The sequence below is a fragment of the Panthera pardus genome, unplaced genomic scaffold, assembly GCF_024362965.1.
Source record: "Panthera pardus isolate Hobbes unplaced genomic scaffold, ASM2436296v1 HiC_scaffold_25, whole genome shotgun sequence".
Lineage (NCBI taxonomy): Eukaryota > Metazoa > Chordata > Mammalia > Carnivora > Felidae > Panthera > Panthera pardus.
Window position 1 is genome coordinate 42,953,766 of NW_026526821.1, and position 19,073 is coordinate 42,972,838.

General features: G+C 46.2%; 1 protein-coding gene across 4 annotated transcripts in view; it reads left to right on the forward strand.

Moving 5' to 3' along the window:
• The window catches only part of BANF2 (BANF family member 2), a 50,281-nt gene extending 39,591 nt beyond the window's left edge, over positions 1-10,690 (forward strand). For 3 of the 4 annotated variants that reach the window (XM_019462466.2, XM_019462462.2, XM_019462460.2), the window contains one exon: positions 6,418-6,617. In XM_019462466.2, the coding sequence (XP_019318011.1) occupies positions 6,418-6,564 (147 nt within the window). In that variant the 3' untranslated portion in view covers positions 6,565-6,617. Of the gene's footprint in view, positions 1-6,417; positions 6,618-10,485 lie in introns of those variants that run through there. The other variant, XM_019462461.2, reaches the window with a different exon arrangement.
• Positions 10,691-19,073: the final 8,383 nt, after the last annotated feature.

Consider the following 19,073-nt stretch of genomic DNA (forward strand, 5'->3'; position numbering starts at 1 on the left):
CCAGGGTTGCTGATTCCAAGCACTGACGCAGGGATTTCGCCTTTCTCCTTTGCTTTGACTCACCCGCTTTGACTCACTCACCCGCAAATGGGAGGAGGGCCTCTATGTCCACTTTACAGAGGAGAAGACAGAGGCTCCAGGGAGTTAATGCCTTGATCAGGGGCCCAAATGAGGGTGAGAATGGCCATGGATTGTATCGTCACAAACCACGCAGGAGGATCAGGGTCCAAGTGGCTACTGCAGTATGAAAGGGTCTTCCACTGGGATTTGGTGATGAGACACCAGGGCTGGAGCCTGGCTGGGTGTGTGAAAGGATCCACGAGACACTTTGTAGGTGAACAAGTGTTTCTGGGTGAGGACCAGTCGGTGGTTAGGGACAGCAGTAAGAGCCTGGTCCAGGGAAGGGGTCTCAGATTTAGCAGATAAAAATGCAGGCTCCTATAGATTTTTAAAGCTTTTCTTTTTAGGGCACTTCTGGGTTCACGCAAAATTGAGCAGAAGATGCAGAGATTTCCCACGTACCCCCTGCCCCCACACGTGTATAGCCTCTCTCATTAGCCACACCGCCACCAGAGCGGTGCGTTTGTAACCATTGCAGAAATGACACTGGCACGTCATAATCACCCAGGCTCCACAGTTTACATTAGGGTTCACTTGCAGAGTTTCTCTGGGTTTGGACACATGCGTAATGACACATATATCCATCTTTATAGTAACGTGCAGAGATGTGACTTCTTCTGAGCTCCTGGCTTTTTATACCCTGCCTGCAGGAGACCTTAGGGAGAGACACCTTTCTGGGCCTCACGCTAACGTTGGTCTTTGCTGGCCTCTGCTGGGGGGTGGCTGTCCCCTCCCTCAGCTACGGCATGACTTTTAACTAAAACTATTGATTCCTCTATGGATTCACCCAAATCTCTTCAGGACCTCAACAGTCAAAAATTTGGCTGCACCCTTCCTGGGTTATTTTGTGCCTGCCCTTTCCTGAGCCAGTCAGCTTTGGCAGATCTAGATCTCTGAGAATCTAGACCTCTGCTGTCTGATACCGCTGGCCGCTGGCCATTTGTACATTTTGAGCACCTGTCTGAATAAAGATGTGCGCTGCATGTAAAATACACGAGGTTGATTTTAAAGATTTAAGATTTTAAAGTACCCCCCCAAATGTAAGGATCTCATCAATAATTTTTTATTGATTGCATGTTGAAATGATAATATTTTTGAAATAGAAAATAAAGCATATTATCAGAACTCATTTCACCTGTTTAGTCCCCCCCTTTTCCTGTGGCTACTAGAAAATTAAAAGTTATATATGTGGCTGGCTCACATTAAATTTCTACTGGATAAGGGCACCTGGGTGGCTCAGCTGGTTGAGCATCCGACTCTTGACTTCAGCTCAGGTCATGATCTCACGGTTCATGGGTTTGAGCCCCCCATGGGGCTCTCCACTGATGGTGCAGAGCCTGCTCTCTCTTCTCCTCCCCCACTCTCTCTCACTTTCTGTCTCTCGAAATAAATAAATACACGTTAAAAAGTAAATTTCTACTGGATAGTGCTGGTCTAGATTTAACAGTGAAAGGGCTGCAAAGGACAAAGGAATGACCAGGAAGGGGAAATACGTTGTGCATAAGGCGCTGAAGGCTTTCCATAGCCCAGTTCTAGCTCTGTCTTATATTCCCCACCCTCATCCACACCATACCCAAGCCAGACTGTCCATGAATCACAAACACATACAGGACCACCCGCCTTGCAGGCTTTTCTTGAAATGGACATTCACCTGCTTCAGGACGCCATTCACAACTGACCTTCTCTGGGAAGAAAGGCTTCCTTCTGCCTGCCCACCCCAGCCTAACGAGCTTGTGTTTCTGAACACTGAGTATTCAATAGGACCCCTTGCTGTGACATTTGTACTGTTGACTATTTTTTGCACACATGGCCTGAGAACCCACACTCATTATGCTAGAGAGGCACAGCTTGCCTTTGGGGCTCTCCCACGTCTCCTCTATGTTCTATGATCATAGTTCTATGATCTTTGTACTCCTCCTTTCCCTATGAAAGCCCTGCCCAGGGGCAAGTGAATTTCCAGGCACTCAGTAAATCCAGGGACTTTGAGCAGTGCCCTGTGGGGCGGGTGCATTACTGTGGGGATAACCCTGAAGTCATCCAACAGGGAGGAAGGACGTTTCCATCCCAGAGACTCTAGTTTGGTTCAATGCTCTTTGAAGACACTATAAAGTCATATCCTTGAGACTAAATCTTCCTCCTGAAAGATACTTGGAAGGTCAGGAAGGGGTGTATGTTCTGAGTGCCCACCTGCTGCCTAAGGCTCTCCTAATAGCAGAACTTGTGTGTGATGTTTGCTACATGTCAGCCACTGACTGGCCTCAGTGTGTGACATATATCTCATTTAATCATCAAAAAATCCTATAAGGTATACGATTTCACCTCCATTTTACCGATTGGGAAACAGAGGCACACAATAGCCACGTGACTGCTCCAAAGTCACTCAGGATGAGGAAGGTGAAATTTGAATCTGGGCAGACAGTCCCAGGGGTGGGGGGCTGGTAATTCAGAGGACCCCACTACCAGACATCTGGGCCCTACAAGAAGTCAGTCACACAAGTTTGGGGTTACCCTGCATAGAGTTGCCAGAAAAAATGCAGGGACCCATTCAGTTAAATCTGAATGTCAGTTAAACAAATACTTTTTTAGTATAAGTATATCCCCAAAGGGCACCTGGGTGGCTTAGTCAGTTAAGGGTCTGACTCTTAATTTTGGCTCAGGCCATGATCTCATGGTTTCTTGAGTTTGAGCCCCATGTCAGGCTCTCTGTTGGCAGCATGGAGCCTGCTTGGGATTCTCTCTCTCTCTGTCTCTGTCTCTCTCTCTGTCTCTCTCCCTCTCTCTCTACCCCTCCCCCACACACGCTGTCTCTGTCTCTCTCAAAATAAGTAAATAAACTTAAAAAAGAAAAGAAAAAAGGATATCCCAGGGAGACATGGAGAAGAAAGAAGAAGGGGCAAGCCCTGCATTGGATCGAGCATTTGCACTAGAGGCAAGGAGTTTTAAGCCAGATATGACCGAGAGGTACTGGATTTTCAAGACTGTCAATGGCTACCAGTGGCCATGAAGGCTGAAGAGTCGGTGAGAGGAAAAGAGAGTTGTTGATCACACAACGAAGCCTTGTGGCCACGTAAGAGCATTCGGTGTAGGCTCCAAGCAGTGGCAGCTCCTGGCAGAGGCGTCAGACAAACCTGAGAATCAGAGAGGGCAAGATGGCGGACCTCTGTTGTCCACCTAAAACTAATGGGCGCCAACTTTGTTCAAATTTTTTAAAAGTTAAAAAAAAAAGAAAGAAAGAAAAGTCCAGGTGTTACCGTGAAGATGAAAAGTTTTAATTGGCATTGACCAGGACCAGCCACCTAGTGCAAAATGAAGATACGAGACCCCTCGTTCACATATACTGAGGACTTCAAGATGCAGCAGCAGAACACTAAACCAAGGGGGGCTCTGTCCGGGGTGGTGGGGGCACGCTGCCTGCTCGGCGTTGCTGTGTGTCTGTATCTCCCTCCCTGCAGCCAGAAATTCGTGAGCTTTGGTCCGAGAGAGAGGCGAGAGATTTTCTTCTCCTTGGTGAAGGCCTCGCTTTCTGGAACCAGCGGAGAAACCGAGCAGGCTTTGGGCAGGGCCGTGATGGGGGCCCACGACTCCGGCTTCCCTTGGGAGCAGGGTGACGTGGGCTGACTTTCCCTCCCCACCACTGGAAGGTGGCAGGGTGAGAGGACAAGAGACAGGTTGCAACTTGGCTCCGGAGGCCACAAGAAGAGGCCCTTCTTCCTATGGCATTCCTGGAAAATTTGCCTCTGGTCCTGCGTGCCACACATTCCCTGGCTTCCTGGCTGCTGAGGCTGGTGGGGATGTGGAGGCTCCAATCACCACCGGCTGATGACCAGCAGCGAGGCCTCCGAAACGGCAGAGCCTGCCACAGGTGCCCGGCCAGATTCTGTCAGTCGAGATGTGCAAGAATGGGGCTCGGGAAAACAGGAGTCAACTTCTCAGATTCTTGGTGATTCCATCTGGAGATTGAAACTGGGTTAAAACATGCCAGGGGTCTGGAGCCCATTGAAGTACCCAAGTGACACTTGCTATTACCGTCATTATCATTTATCATCACTAATGTTCCCTCTCCTTGGGCAGAGCCAAGGCTCTCCTTGATTCTGTTATTCACTTCTGCGCCTCCCACATCCACTGAAGCTACTGGCTCAAAGAACATTCAATAAATGTTCTTTTTTTTAAAATGTTGAATTACAAAACATCTCCATAAAATCATCAGCAAAAGTACAAGTATACTGATAAAGTAAAATGAGATCGTTCTAAGCATCTATATGGCTTTTCTAAAAAGATGATGAAGGTAGCAGGTTAACATGACCATGACATCCTGGCTGTTTTTTCAATCTTTTCAACAACTGGACCATGACTCAAAAGAAGAGACCCCAAGCTCCAAGGCTTGGGCACATTTTACAGCTGGGACTCAGCTACTATTTAATTTCTTAAAAAAAAAAATGCTCCCTTTGGTTAGGGTGAAGTTTGCTTTGTTTTATGTAACTGAAAGCAAACAGACACCAGCTGGTTTTCCTGGAGAGGACCCAGGACGGCAAGCATGGACGCTGGTTCCCATTCACTCCAGGCTAGAGGCCCCCAAACCAGCCTCGAGAGGCAGGCGTTTACGTGACCTTAAATCTCCAGGCTTCACCATTTAGTGACTCAGTCAATCCTGGCCGTGCAGTCTCGGGCACCACTTTCTCCATGGAGAGCTTGCTCCTTGTCAATAATCATGTGATAAAATTGTAAGAGAGAAGTGGAAGGCTGTGGGGCAGTAGTTAGAGAATGAGAGAATGCCATAGAGCTATCTGTCCCGGTGTACTTAATGTTAATTACATGTGTTTTTCATGCACACAGACTCTTCAGAAGGGAAAGGTGGGCAAGGTTTATGGAGTTTTATATATTCCGTGCTCCCCCCACATATTCCGGGCCAAGCAAGGCATTAGCATTTTCCTAATGTTCTTGCTCTAGATCCACTTAATTCCATTTGCAAGGTGGGGGGGGGGGGCATGTTGTGTGCCTTCAGGTGATGTAGAAACTGAGGCCGGGTTCTTGGGGTCTTCACTACGGGGTAAGTGAGTTGCCCAAGGTCACAGAGCTGGTTTGCAAGAACAAATTGATACTAAGATGCCCCTCATCTGCCAACGCCACGGGCAGTGATTCTTGATCAGGGAGATTTTGTCCCCAAGGGAACACGTGGCAATGTGTGGGGATGGTTATGATTGTCACAGTCTGGAGGGATGGGAGAGCGCTACTGGCATCTGGTGGGTAGAGGCCACAGACGCTGCTGAACTTCCTGCAATGCTCAAGACGGTCTCCGCTCCACCACGACAGCACAGAATTACCCACAATGTCAAGTGAAGAGAGTTAGAAACTCAGCAAGGTCAATAGAGAAAGTGATGGGGTGGGGAGCCTCTCTGACTCCTCTGTGTGTGCACACACGCGTGCATGTGTGTGTGTTTGTGTGTGGGGGTGTGTTAAAAAGAAATACTAGGGGTGCCTGGCTGGCACCAGTTGGTAGAGCCAGTGACTCTTGATCGTGGGGTTGTAAGTTTGAGCCCCACGTTGTATGTAGAGATTACTTAATATCTTTAGAGAGAGAGAGAGAGAGAGAGAGAGAGAGAGAGAGAGAAATACTAGATCAGAGGCCAGAAGGGAGCATTAGAAGTATGCTAAGCTCTTGCTACTCAAAATGTTGTCCCTGGACCACCTCAGCTGGGAGCATGTTAGAAATGCAGACTCTTGGGGGGCCTGGGTGGCTCAGTTGGTTAAGCGTCTGACTTCGGCCCAGGTCACGATCTCAGTTTGTGGGTTCGAGCCCTGCGTCGGGCTCTGTGCTGACAGCTTGGAGCCTGGAGCCTGCTTCGGATTCTGTGTCTCCCTCTCTCTCTGCCCCTCCCCAGCTCATGCTCGCACTCTGTCTCTGTCAAAAATAAATAAACTTAAAAAAAAGAAATGCAGACTCTCAGGCCCCACTCCAGACTTAATTGAGTCAGAACCTCCCTTTTAACAACGTCCCAGGTGATTTATGGGCTCATTAAAGTTGAGAAAGGAAAGTTCTGGTTCACCCCAGGCTAGACAGCCCTCAATCCCATCCCGAGAGATGTGCATTTATCTCGGCCTCACATCTCACCAGGGGCCAGTCCCAGAATTCCCATCACCCTGGTCAGGGGTTCAGGGCCTGCCGTCATTCTCCCCCACATCTGACCTGTGCCCCTTCCTTTGATTTTCACGTGATTCCTAGTGTTGGAGAAGAGCACATCTGGGCCGGCTTATTATAACCTTTCCCATTTTTCTCCATGCCTCCCCCACTCCCCACAGGCCTACATCCTGTTGGGGCAGTTCCTTCTGATGCACAAGAATGAAGCCGAGTTTCAGAAGTGGCTCATTTGCTGTTGCGGCGCCACCGAGTATGAGGCCCAGGAGAGTTCTAACTGTCTGAAGGAGTGGTGTTCCTGCTTCCTGTGAACACACGTCCCCTTGCTCTGATGCCTGGGTAAACAACAGGTTCTGAACTGATACCCAGGCTTGGGGTCATTATTTTTTGTTCTTTTTTGTTAGTTTTTACTTTAGAGAGAGAGCGCAAGTAGGGGACAGGGGCAGAGGGAGAGAGAGAATCCTAAGCAGGCTCCCTGCTCAACGCAGAGCCTGATGCGGGGCTCGATCCCACGACCCTGGGATCATGACCTGAGCCAAAATTGAGAGTTGATGCTCAACCAGCTGAGCCACCCAGGTGCCCTACTTTTGTTTTTAACTTTAAGGATACACAGTCATTATACCAAGCAGTACAAGAATATATAAAAGAGAACAAACGAAAGACAAGTGATCCTCAAATTGACCACCTAAAAACAATGGTCATTCACCTTACATGAATATCATACCAAATATTTCAGCATATGGATTATTTTAGAATAGGTTACTTTAAGTTTGAAGCCAGTGTATTGATTATCTATTGCTACATAGCAGAGGAACCCAAAGCATAGCAGCTTAAAACAAGCCATTTTATCTCACGCAGTTGTTTGGCTGGATGTTTCTGTCTCTGGGTCTTCCATGAGGGTGAAAACCGTCAGCTGGGCTGCAGTCAACTGAGGGCTTGACTGAGGCTGGAGAATCCACTTCTAAGATGTTGTACTCATGTGGCTGTCAACTGGAGTCCTCAGTTGCTCTTTAAATAGGCCTCTCTATGGGGCTACTCATGGAGTGGCATCTAACTTCCTCCAAAGCAGCTGACTCAAGAGGGAGTAAGAGGGCAAGCAGGAAGTGCAATGCCTTTTATGACCTTGTCTCTGATTCACACTATGTCACTTCTGTCTTATTCTATTTTTAGAAGCAAGTCATTAAGTCCTCAAGAGAAGAGAATTAAACTTTCTTGAAACACCAACTAATATGCAGACATATTTTTAAGAACATTGTAGTCCGATTTCTGAGGTATAATTTATATTCAGGAAAACTTGCCCTTTTTAGGTGTGTAGTTCTGTGACTTTTGACAAATGCGTTGTCCCCAAACCACTACCAGAATAAAGATGGAGAGCACTTTCATCACCCCAAAGAGTTCCCTGGTACCTCCCCATAGTCATCCCTGTGGCCCTCCCCAGCCCCTGCCAACAAATGATCTGGTTTTTGTCCTCATAGTTTTGACATTTCCAGAAAGCCAAATAAATGTAATCACATAATATGTACCTTTTGTGTGACTGGCTTCTTTCACTTGGAATAATTCAGTTGAGATGAACCCATTAAACAGGCCTTTTAAATTCAAGAAAATGTTGGCAGATGGTATTGGAGCCTGGCCCCATATGCTGTTGGCATTCACTGTTCTAGTACGGTCCAGTAACTTCCTTCAGTAAGCACCTGAGTACCCTTTGCCAGAGGGTATCTCTAGCTGCAGGAGTAGGGTCTACCCATGCACAGGGCAGGGAGGGAGTGCCAGGGAGTTAACACCCACTCATGGGTGGAAGCGGCAGTTAAATGCCTCGGCTTCCTTGCTCTTTGGATGGGACAGCTCTGAGGTGGTATCCCCCAGCTCCCCAGTGGGACTCAGCCAGTTGCTCACAGCGGCCCCCTGCCCTTTAACACCTCTGGCATTTGCTTTCTTTTCTTCCCTATATTGCTTTCCCACTCTACTGCCGGGGTTCCTTGGGATCACCCCTCATGAAATATTTAAATTTTAGTATCAGTCTTCTTCTGGAAGAACCCAACTTAAGACAAAAGTGCTAGAATTTAATTTTACTTGGACAGAAGAAAAAAAATGGAACTGAAAGAATTCTTGAACCGCACTGCATTTTTTTCTTCATTACTAGACATCATCATTTCTAAATCAATTTCTTCTGAGCATAAAGAATAATATGGGGGAAACAGTAACAGGGAGGTTAGTATCATTAAGTTTATTTTAAACTTTAATTTTCTATGTTAGATGGTGTGAATTCTCATTAAAAAAGTAATAAAAGTAAAAAGAAATTAGCACTCTTATTTCTTCCCTCTCATTTTTAAAAATAGGTTTTAGTATTATTTTTAACTTGTCAAGGTCTATAGCATTTACATTCTTCCCATAAGCATAATCCCTGCAGTTGCTTAGTCTTAGTTGTATATTTAAGAGGTTATAAATCCTTGTTGGTATAATTATTTTAAGAATTATAACTTTTGGAGCACCTGGTTGGCTCAGTCAGTTTAGCATCCAACCCTTGACCTTGGCTCAGGTCATGATCTCACAGTTTGTATGATTGATGATCGCATCATGTTCTGTGCTGACAGCCTGCTTGGGATTCTCTCTCTCCCTCTCTCTCTGTCCCTCATCTGCTTGCTCTCTCTCTCTCTCAAAATAAAAATTAAAAAAAAACCTTTAAAAATCATAACTTTGTCACTCCTGAATTCTTTGTTCTGAAACATCTCTCTGTTGGTTGAGTTGGATGATTATATTAGTCAGAAGAGGTTAGATTATGCTGCTGTAACAAACAATCCCCCAAAGCTCAGTGATTTAGTCAACAAATCTTGATTATTCTTTTAGGCTTCATATCCAGTATATGCCATAACAAGGGCTCTGTCTGTTATAATCACTGTAAGAGTTAGGTAGATGGAGATTCTCTTTCAATACATGCTTCCATGAGTATCACAGCATCGGGAAGGTACCATGGTGGATTACACACTGTATTTCATATCCTCTACCCAGTGTGATCTATTCCACTTATGTTCACATTTCATTGGTCAAAACAAATCACATGGTCATACCTAACTCCAAAGGGTCATGGACTCTTCTGAACTCAGGAGCAGATTTGGTGACAGCACTAATCAAGACCACAGTCATCAGTTGGGTTCAATACTTTTTCCGTGGGTGCCTCACAGGTGTTAAATTTCCTAAGTTCATAATATGATTGGGATGTTTCCACTGAGGTCTGTTTAGCTCTTTCTAGCTCTGCTTCTCTAGCTATCCCCAAGAAGAGGTCAAGAAGAATTCCAGGTGAGCCAGCTGGCTGGCCCAAAGACTTAAACAACTCCATCTTGGAGTGCATGGGTGGTTCAGTTGGCTAAGTACCCAAGTCTTGATTTCAGCTCAGATCATGATCTCGGTTTGTGAGATCGAGTCCTGCACCAGGCTCTGCGCTGACATCATAGAGTCTGCTTGGGATTGTCTCTCTCCCTCTCTCTCTGCCCCTCCTCCCTCTCTCAAAAATAAATAAATAAACATTTAAATAAATAAATAAATAAATATCTTCCTCTTCTAAGACCTCAGGTTCTGACTATCCAGAGCCCTTCCCTTACTCCCTCTTGCACAGCCCACCATTGGATTAATTCTCTACTAAAATAGTCATGGGATTTAGAAGTCACTCATTTTCTAAGACAAGAGCTGGGTGGCTCTAGGGAAAGGAAAATGGGAAGTAGTCTTGTCCTTCATTCTATTTTCACACACTTCCCATATTGCTGAAATTTGTCCCTTTAATCAGGTTGATGTCTGGGATCATGTAGGAGAATTAGGGAGCTGAGAAACCTGAGGAGATGGCCTTCCAAGACTAAGCAGCCTCTACAAAGGGACCCTAGCACAGATATTGAAATTCAGAGTAGTTGTTCTCTGTGTAATGTAACTGGAGGGACACTGAGGATGAACCCTGCTCCCCACAATTTTCTCTACAGCCACTCATTCCCTTGTGTTGATTTTAGTCTTTCTCACAGATAAAATTACTGCCTTCAATTCTTCACTTCTCTCTGCAATTTTCCACCTTTGTCAGATGATTTTACGGTGCCTCTCACTAGAGGCAAAGTAACTCCCAGACTCTTGACTTAGACTTGGCCATGTGACTTACTCTGGCCAATGGTATGAGTCTGGAATGACAGCATGCCAGTTCTGAGATTCACTGTGCATTTCCACGTGCTCTCGCATGCCTCTGTCAACACCAAGAGAAGAGCTATCTCCTTGGATAACTGCTGCCTGCATCCTAGAATGAACCCCAGTGAAGCTGATCTGAGCCCAACTTGAAGCGAGGACCTGAGGCCAGCCAGACCTCCAGCTTGATGCAAAGCTGCCCATCAGAACCCACCCTGGATCAGCCAACCCTTAGCCAACTCAAGTGTGTGAGCGAAAATAAAGGATTGCTGTTCAAAGCCACTAATATTTGAGAAAGTTTGCTATGCAGAAGTATCTAACTGATACATTCCTTCCAGTCTAATGTGTCCTTACCCTGCCAAAGGGTGCTTTAGATGGAGTCCAGGGTGGGCAAAAGAATATTGCCTCTGAAGACAGCCAGACATGGGTGTGAATTCCAGCTCTGCCAATCAGCACCTTATCCTGGGTGAGCTACTTAACCTCTCTGAGCCTTGGTTTCTTCATCTGTAAAATAAGGGCAGGAAGGTAATTACCTTGCTTCAAAGGCTGGATTAATTGAAATAGTGTAGGTTAGGTACATGGTTCTTAATAGAAGCTCTGGCTCTGTTCTTAGGGTTCTCCTCTGAGTCTGATGTTCTGAGTGCTTGGTCATTATGATACTTGGGACAGAATTCATAGCTATGAGGTGGGAGGGAGCCCAGCTACCAGCTTATCTAATTCTGTTCCAGTAGACAAGTACAGGACACTGTATACCATACACTCTTTAGGGACCACACACTCTTTAATGAGTGGGTAAGAAAGGACAAATCAGATTATTTCAGATTTTGACTGCAATCTTATAAGGTCACATCAGCCCACTGATCCCCAAAGGCATGGTCAAGGACACTCAAGAGAGGTGAGCATGCGTGTATGTCCTCAGCCACGTCAAAGGCTCATCTTCTACTTGGCAGGACAGTTGTTCCAAAGATTTGGGAGAAGATTCGTACCTAAGAACATTTACCAATTATGATGGATTTGACCAGCATCTTAAACAGAAGCCAAACCATCTGCAAGGAAGAGGGGTCAGATATTGACTCTTGTCCCCAAATCTGTAGTCTGAGGGTATCTGTGAATCAATAAATTATTTCAGTTAGTATTTGCAGAGCGTCTAAGGCTCTGAGCATGGTTAGGTGCTGAGGAAAGGCCAAGGGAATAAGCACAAGTTTCTCTGGCTTCAAGTAGCTTACAGCTTAACAAGAGATGATTAAGAGAAGGGGGAGAAAACAGCTAAGGTGTTAGCAGGTATATCTTAGCTTGCGCCATCCCGGAAGTATCCCCTGATACAAGGGTCTTAGGGAAAGTAGTGTGTTCACGAATGTTCCCAGGAAATGTCAGTAGGGCAGTGGGCAGTGTGGCAGGAAGGGGGAAGAAGCCAAGAAAGGTGCTCCATCTCTAGCACTGTGGACAATGGGACCTCAGTCCTGCCCGGGAGCCAGCATAGGACATACATTCAGTCACCCCACCCTGGGGTAGCTAAACACCTGCTCCTATTAGCCATTTGTTGAGGACTGCTCCTGCAGGAAGTTAATCCCTCAGCTCTTGAACCTCCCATGTGGGGAAAGTGAACCTCATGAGAAGGAGGTCAGGCAGAGATGCAGGCACTGGCAGCTGGAAGCTGGGCCACTGTGTGCACTGAAGTGGTGAAGGTGAGGGCACACAGGGAGCAGGGCACCCGTAGCTTCTGCTAGGTGGTGGAGTAGGACAGGCCTGACTTTGAAAACAGAATCCATCCCTCACCACCCCTTGGAAGTCCTTTGGAAAGTCACCCTGTCAACCTAGCTACCCATCTGTAAAATGATGATAATAATAGTATCTACTCAAGCACCAGGAAGATCAACATTCCTGGCACCTGATTAGAGCTTCATGCATGGTGGCTCTAAAAACCTAAGGTTTAAAATGTGCAGCACTGACTGTGTGTGGACAAAGGAGAGGAAGGGATGGATGAGAGTAGTCAGGGAAGTCTTCCAGGAAGAGGTGACATTTGAGCTTTAGTGTTAAAGGGGGAGGTCCGGATTGAATAAGCTATGGACAGGGAAGGCGGTGGGGAGTGTGCAGGGGGAAGAAGGTGAGGGAGAAAGAGCTATGAGGGGAAACACAAACCCAACTGGCCCAGACAGAGTGAGTTGTGGTAACCTGTAGAGTCACTGCAGGCTCTCTGTCCTAGGAAAGTTAGTGCTCAGCAGCAGCCATTGGGGACTGGAACCCCATTGGTGCTTAACTCAGAATAGGGCAGCCCTGCTCCCTGCACCTGAGAAAGATCCTGTAGTAACTGGTTACTACAACCAACAACACTTTACTCTTCCTCATATCCACACCCTTTACACAACTTTGCAGCTCCTCCTGCCAAGAGGCAGTCTCCCTCCCTTCCTATTGGATCTGGACTAACCTCATGACTTGCTTTGGCCAAAAGAATATGGCGGATGTGACACCGTGACAGTTGTGAGCCTAGGTTTCTGCTTGCTCTCTTTTATGCCTGCGACGACCATGCGAACAAGCCTGTGCTAGCTTGCTAGAGGATGAGACACACATGGCCCAGCTGTCTCCATTGCCTCGGCCAACAGCTGGCCAAGAGCCAGCCATAGGAGTGAGGCCATCCTGGACCAGCCAACCCATCAGCTGACCTCAGATCCATGAGTGAGTCCAGCTGAGATTGGCCATGCCTGGCCCAGAGCTGGAAAAGCACCTAACTACCCCACAAACTCATATAAATAAACCCTATTGTTTTAAGCCACTATGTTTTGTGTATGCAGCTATAGCTAACTGCTAGAATTCCCACGTGAAGCTTCAGTGTGGAGCACCTCCAGGTATAAAGTGGGAAGCCCCACTTATTTTTTAGAGGGCACCCTGAGTGATATCCTGGTAATGGTGATGAGAGGGATCCCATGGCTCATACCAAAAGCCAAGCAACTGTGGTGGGGGCAGAGTGGGGAAATAATGGAAGCTAAACTTTGAACAGAGTATTTGGTAAAGAGTATGGCTCGGTGTGGAAGAATGTAAGATGAAACTATGACAATCTCAGAGGGCAAGACAAGAGTTGTCAATCGTGTGACCAGTTGTGGGAGGCCAGGGTGATTTACTCTGGGAAACTTCTGGAAGAATGCTAACTCGTGGAGATAAACCTTTTAGCAAGTGTTTTGGGAAATATGGGTATATATATGTATGTGTGTATATATGTGTGTGTGTATATGTGTTTATACATGCATATGTATGTATATATGTGAGTATATATCTATATACATAAGTATATGTGTATATACATGTATGTGTATATGTGCATACACACATATATGTGTGTATGTGTATCCACACACATATGTGTATATGTATCTATATACATACATGTACACATGTGTATATGTGTGTTTGTGTATATACATGTGTGTATACATGTATCTGCATACATGTATATGTATATATGTGAGTGTATATGCATATATGTGTATATACATGAGTGTATATATGTGTGTGTGTGTGTATATATATATATATATATATATAATTTTTAATGTTTGCTGCTCTAAATACAGAAATGCAGAAATAAGAATGATTGACCGAACACACTGTACCAGCTACTTTGCTGTAGTACCCCAAGTCCTCCTGGGGTGAGCCAGGTACTTTCTCTGTCTTACAGATGAGAAAACTGAGGATCAAAGGATTTGAGTGCCATGGCCACATTGATGCTGCAAGTTGTTTCAGTCCAGGTCTGCGTGATGTTAAAACTGTGCCGGCTGCCTGCTGACCCACCCTTGGGGACTGGGTGCCAGGGACAGATAGGCATTAGAAGGGATGAGGGAGACTGAGGAGAGAAGCGTGGGCTGAGGGCCTTGGGACACATTCTGTGCGGCCACTACCACCCCTGGATCCTCCCATGTCACTGGCCTCACGTCACGAGCTGTCGTTCTAGGCAGGGGGGAAACTCCTCTTCAAATTCTTTGGCTTGGAGACTTGGAGATCCCCTTTCTCAACCCCCCTATTTTCTAATTCTCTCCCTTCTTTCCTAAGATCAAGTTCACCTTGGAGAAATATAAGTAAGTAGTTATCTTCATAGACCCATTCTTGCCTATTTCTCCCAGACGCTTCTTTGCTGTGCTGTGGTTTTTCCTCTACAGTCAAGTCTCTGGTTTGTTTTAAAGACAAACTTTATTGAACAAGCTATGCTGTTGTATTGCTTAACCTGGCCCAGTAACTGGATCTTTTTGGACCAGACTGAGGGGCCGCTGCGGCCGGCGCACTGGACAGTGCCACTGAATGAGTCTGGGAACCAGAGACAAATCACTTGACTTGCCTGTGCAGTGAGAATATATGATTCTCCTATCTCCCATCTTGGCTATAAAGAGAGCTCAAAAATAAACATAAAGGCATTTTGAACATAAAAGAAGGTAGGACACTGGACTGCAGTGTGATGGGTAGTCATTGCATTGTTTCGGTCTGGACAGCAGCTGCAGAGGGCTAATGGCAGCGGCGTCTCTTCAGATCACATGGTTTACACACATTCGTCGGTACCAGCTAGGTTGTGCTGTGACAAAAAAACAAAAAACAAAAAACAAAAAACACCACAAAGCTTCCCAAAGGAAGGTCCCACTCACCTCGCATGCCCATCTCGGGTCTGCTGGGAGCGCTCCGTGTTGTCATGACTAGGAGCCAGGCTGACAGAGCAGCCCCCATCCTGAACGTTCAAAGTTTGCTTCAGCAGAAGGAGCCCTGGGGATGGCTCACGCGGGCAATTACATGCTCCAGCTCAGAAGTGACATGTCACTTTCACTAACAGTCGTTGGCCAGAACTAGTCATGTAGTCCCGCCCAATCCCAAAGGGGCCAGCAGCGCTGTCTGCTAGAAGAGGGGACAGTGGAAAAGTGGGGCAAACATCACACATCACTGCCATAGGAATCCTTGTCAGGAGGTGGGTGAGACTTGCAGAAAGTCCCCAAATAGGCTCTGTTCCGTGCCATACTTGTCCCTTTTCTTTGTCATTCTGCAAACTTGCTACCATCACTGAGATATAGGAGAAAAGTGATAACTTCCCTGCAAAAAAACTACCATCCAATATTTTATTTCCTTCCAGTCTTTCTCCAATGGTGTAGGTATACATTTGTTAATAACAGCTTTATTGAAATATATTTCACATATCATAAAATTCGCCCTTTTAAAGTGTACAATTCAGGGGTTTTTAGTATACTCACAGAATTGTGCAAATCATCACCACTATTTAATTTCAGAATATTTTTATCACCCCCTCCAAAGAAGCCCTGTTAGTAATTGACCATCACCCCCAGCCCCTCCTGCCCAGCCCCTGGAAATCATTAGTTTACTTTCTGTCTCTATGGACTTGCCTATTCTGAACATTTCAAGTAAATGGAATCATACAATATGCAGTCTTTGGCGACTAGCTTCTTTCACTTAGCATAATGTGTTCAAGGCTCATCCGTGTTGCAACATGTACATGTGTCCATAGTTACTGTGTCCATGAGTCTGTGTTTACCATGTACATGTGTACATTTTAAAAAACGAATTGAGATCCTATCAAACATCAGTTACCCTGTTTCTTTTATATGTCTTGTTTTCCCCCATCAGTCTTTGAAAAATAGTTTTTACCAGTTCTATAGCAATTCATCAAATTTATGTGCAATAATGTGTTGAATTGTGTCCCTAGTTTTGGACTTTCAGGTGTTTGCTGGATTTTTTCAGCATTATAAACAAAGCTTTTATGGGTAGCTATATACTTTTTACTGAATGAATGAATGGAGCTGTAACTGTAAATATGGATAATATTTCTCATTCTTCCCTTAAGGAAGATGCTTAGAAACAAGTCTAAATGGGTGAAAAAACAGGGAGGTTTTTAGGACTTTTGATTCTTAATGCAAATGCTAGTTTCTAGAAGGCTAAATCAATCTGCTAAATGTGGCTTTGAGTTAGTTTGACCACATCTCACTCAGAGTAAAAGCAAATTCTTCACAGTGGCCCAGGAGACCCTACACAGCCCTCCCTGACTGCTTCTTCTCTGCCCACTGGCTGTCTCTACTCCAGCCACTCTGGCCTCCTTGTTGGCCCGTAAACACCCAGACCCACTTCCTAGCAGGGAGCTCAGTGACCTTGCAATGGCTGTTCCCTGTGCCTGGAATACCCTTCCCTGGTCTCTGCATAGCTCACTCACCTACTTCAAGGCTCTGCTTACAAAACACTTTCTCAGCCAGACTCTCTCGTTACACATGCTACCCCCTGGGTGCCTGAGTGGCTCAGTCAGTTAAGCATCAGACTTTTGATTTTGGTTCAGGTCACCATCTCATGGTTTATGAGATTGGGCCCCACATTGGGCTCTGCACTGACAGCACAGAGCCTGCTTGCGATTCTGTCTCCTTCTCTCTCAAAATAAACAAACATAAAAAAAATGCCACCCTCAGCATTCCCTATCTCCTCTACCAGCTTTAATTTTTCTCAGTAGCATTCATTGCCTTTTATTATACTGCATAATTTAGTTATTTCATTCGTTATTTCTTTTTTTTAAATTTTTTTTAACGTTTATTTAATTTTGAGAGAAAGAGAGCGTGAGGGGGAGAGGGACAGAGAGAGCAGGAGACACAGAATTGGACGCAGGCTCCAGGCTCTGAGCTGTCAGCACAGAGGCCGATGTGGGGCTCGAACTTGCAAACTGTGAGATCATGCCCTGAGCTGAAGTCGTATGCTCAACCGACTGAGCCACCCAGGTGCCCCTCATTCATTATTTCAACCCACAGAATCAACCGTTAGAACCTGGCCTGGTGCCGGGCCTTTCACTAACAGTGAGGTAGGCCTCAATAAATCTGCGTTGGCTTGTGCTGATGGCTTGCCCTAAGAGCCCTCCTTACAAACCCTGTGGCCCACCCAGCCCTTCTCGCTGGAAGCAGCTGCAGGCTCTGGTCTTTGAACCAAGTCCTAGTTGGCGGTTCCTCCTTGACTCAGCTCTGGAGCAAACTCGACAGGTGGCTGCCTCCAGGACGGTTTGTTCCACCCTACAGTGAAACCTGGAAGAGGTTGACCCTGATAGATAAGCCCGCTTGTGACTGGGCAGAACAAAGATTTGTTTCCGGAAGGAGGGCAGACCTTCTCAGGGCCCACCCAGCAAAGAGCCCACCAGTGGCCCAGCCAGCCTGTGGCCCCTGAGCTGCTTCTGGGACACACGGAGCACTGGGACTGCACTAGCATTTCCCAGGGAGCAGGCTTTCCATGCCAAGGAGGGAGGGTGGCCACAGGCCTCCACAGAGAGGGCGGTTTCTGCACAGCCCACACTGCCACAGTGGGGGTCAGGAGGGGAAAACCCACAGGAAGCCAAGAAGCTGGGAAATCCCTTCTCTGGCCCTGTCTGGCCAAGCAGCAGGGAGTCCTCAGGAGCCTCCCATCATGGGACATTTCCGGTCAGCCTCCTGGGGTTTGCACTGTAAGGCAGAAGATCAAAATTCTCAAACCCACACAGCAGTGTTTTTAAAGGGTCCATAAGTTAATGGACAAATGACCCATATTTAATAGTCTTAGAGTTAGTCCTGCGTCAAGGAAGCAAATTCAGAACCAGAGCCCTTCCTAAGTCACCTCCACCAGCAGGCAGGCCCACCTCAAGGCCCAAAGAGCTTTCCCTCCTAATTCGCCCTCCCCAGGCCCCTGGGGACACAGCCACTGGGGGGGAGGGGGGCACCCACTACTGGCTCAGAGCATTTCTGGATTCATCCATCAGAAAGGCTACCAATGCCCAAAATGTTTTCTTGTTCTCAACATGGCGAATCTCTGTCTTCTGAAAGTCTGTTTGAATTTTAGGAAGAATGAAGTTATTTAGAGCAAAGTCTTATGAATATGATGGGTGATCAAGTTATGCAACATGATCTTTTACAGAATTTTTTGGTCAAGTGTAATAGACACACAGAGAGGTGCACAAGTCATAAACTAGCCGCTCGGAGAGTTTTCAGAAATAGAATACCACCAGGTGACCACCGCCCAGATCAACAACAGAATATTGCCACCAGCTCAGAGGCCCCTCATGCCCCTTTTAAGCAGGTTTACCTCCCCTATATCTGTCGTGCTGACATCAAGTGCAGACGTTGTTTAGTCTATTCTTGAACTTGATATAATGGGTATCTGCCATATGTACACTTCTGTGCCCAGCTCTTTCTGTGCTACGTGGGATTCACGTGTGCTATTCATGTATGGTTCACGTATAATATTGCAGCTACACAGCAATGGCTGCTGTGTAGTACTTCATTGTACAAATAGACTAATTTGTTTATTAACTATTGCAAATAATACTACTGAGAACATTCTTGTACATGTCTTTTCAGGAGTTGCCAGAAATCTAGATTTTCACATGAGGTCTCCCAACTTTTTAATGTTGTAACAAATTCAAAGAGTTTGAAAGACACTGTGCAGGGCAAAGCATGTTGGTAACTGTAATCTGCCTTCCAGTGAGGAATTTGCTACCGCTGGTGAGCTAAACAATGCTTAGAGAGCCCAGCCATGATCGGAGGATGAAGGAAAGGGAGGAAGGTTTCAGAAAAGTGTGATCCCTGAGTGGGGTCTCAAGAAGGAGAAGCCTGGGAAGAAGGTGGGGAAAGAAGAGGAAGGGAATTTCAGGCAGAGGAAGAGGTAACAGGCTGACCCATGCGGG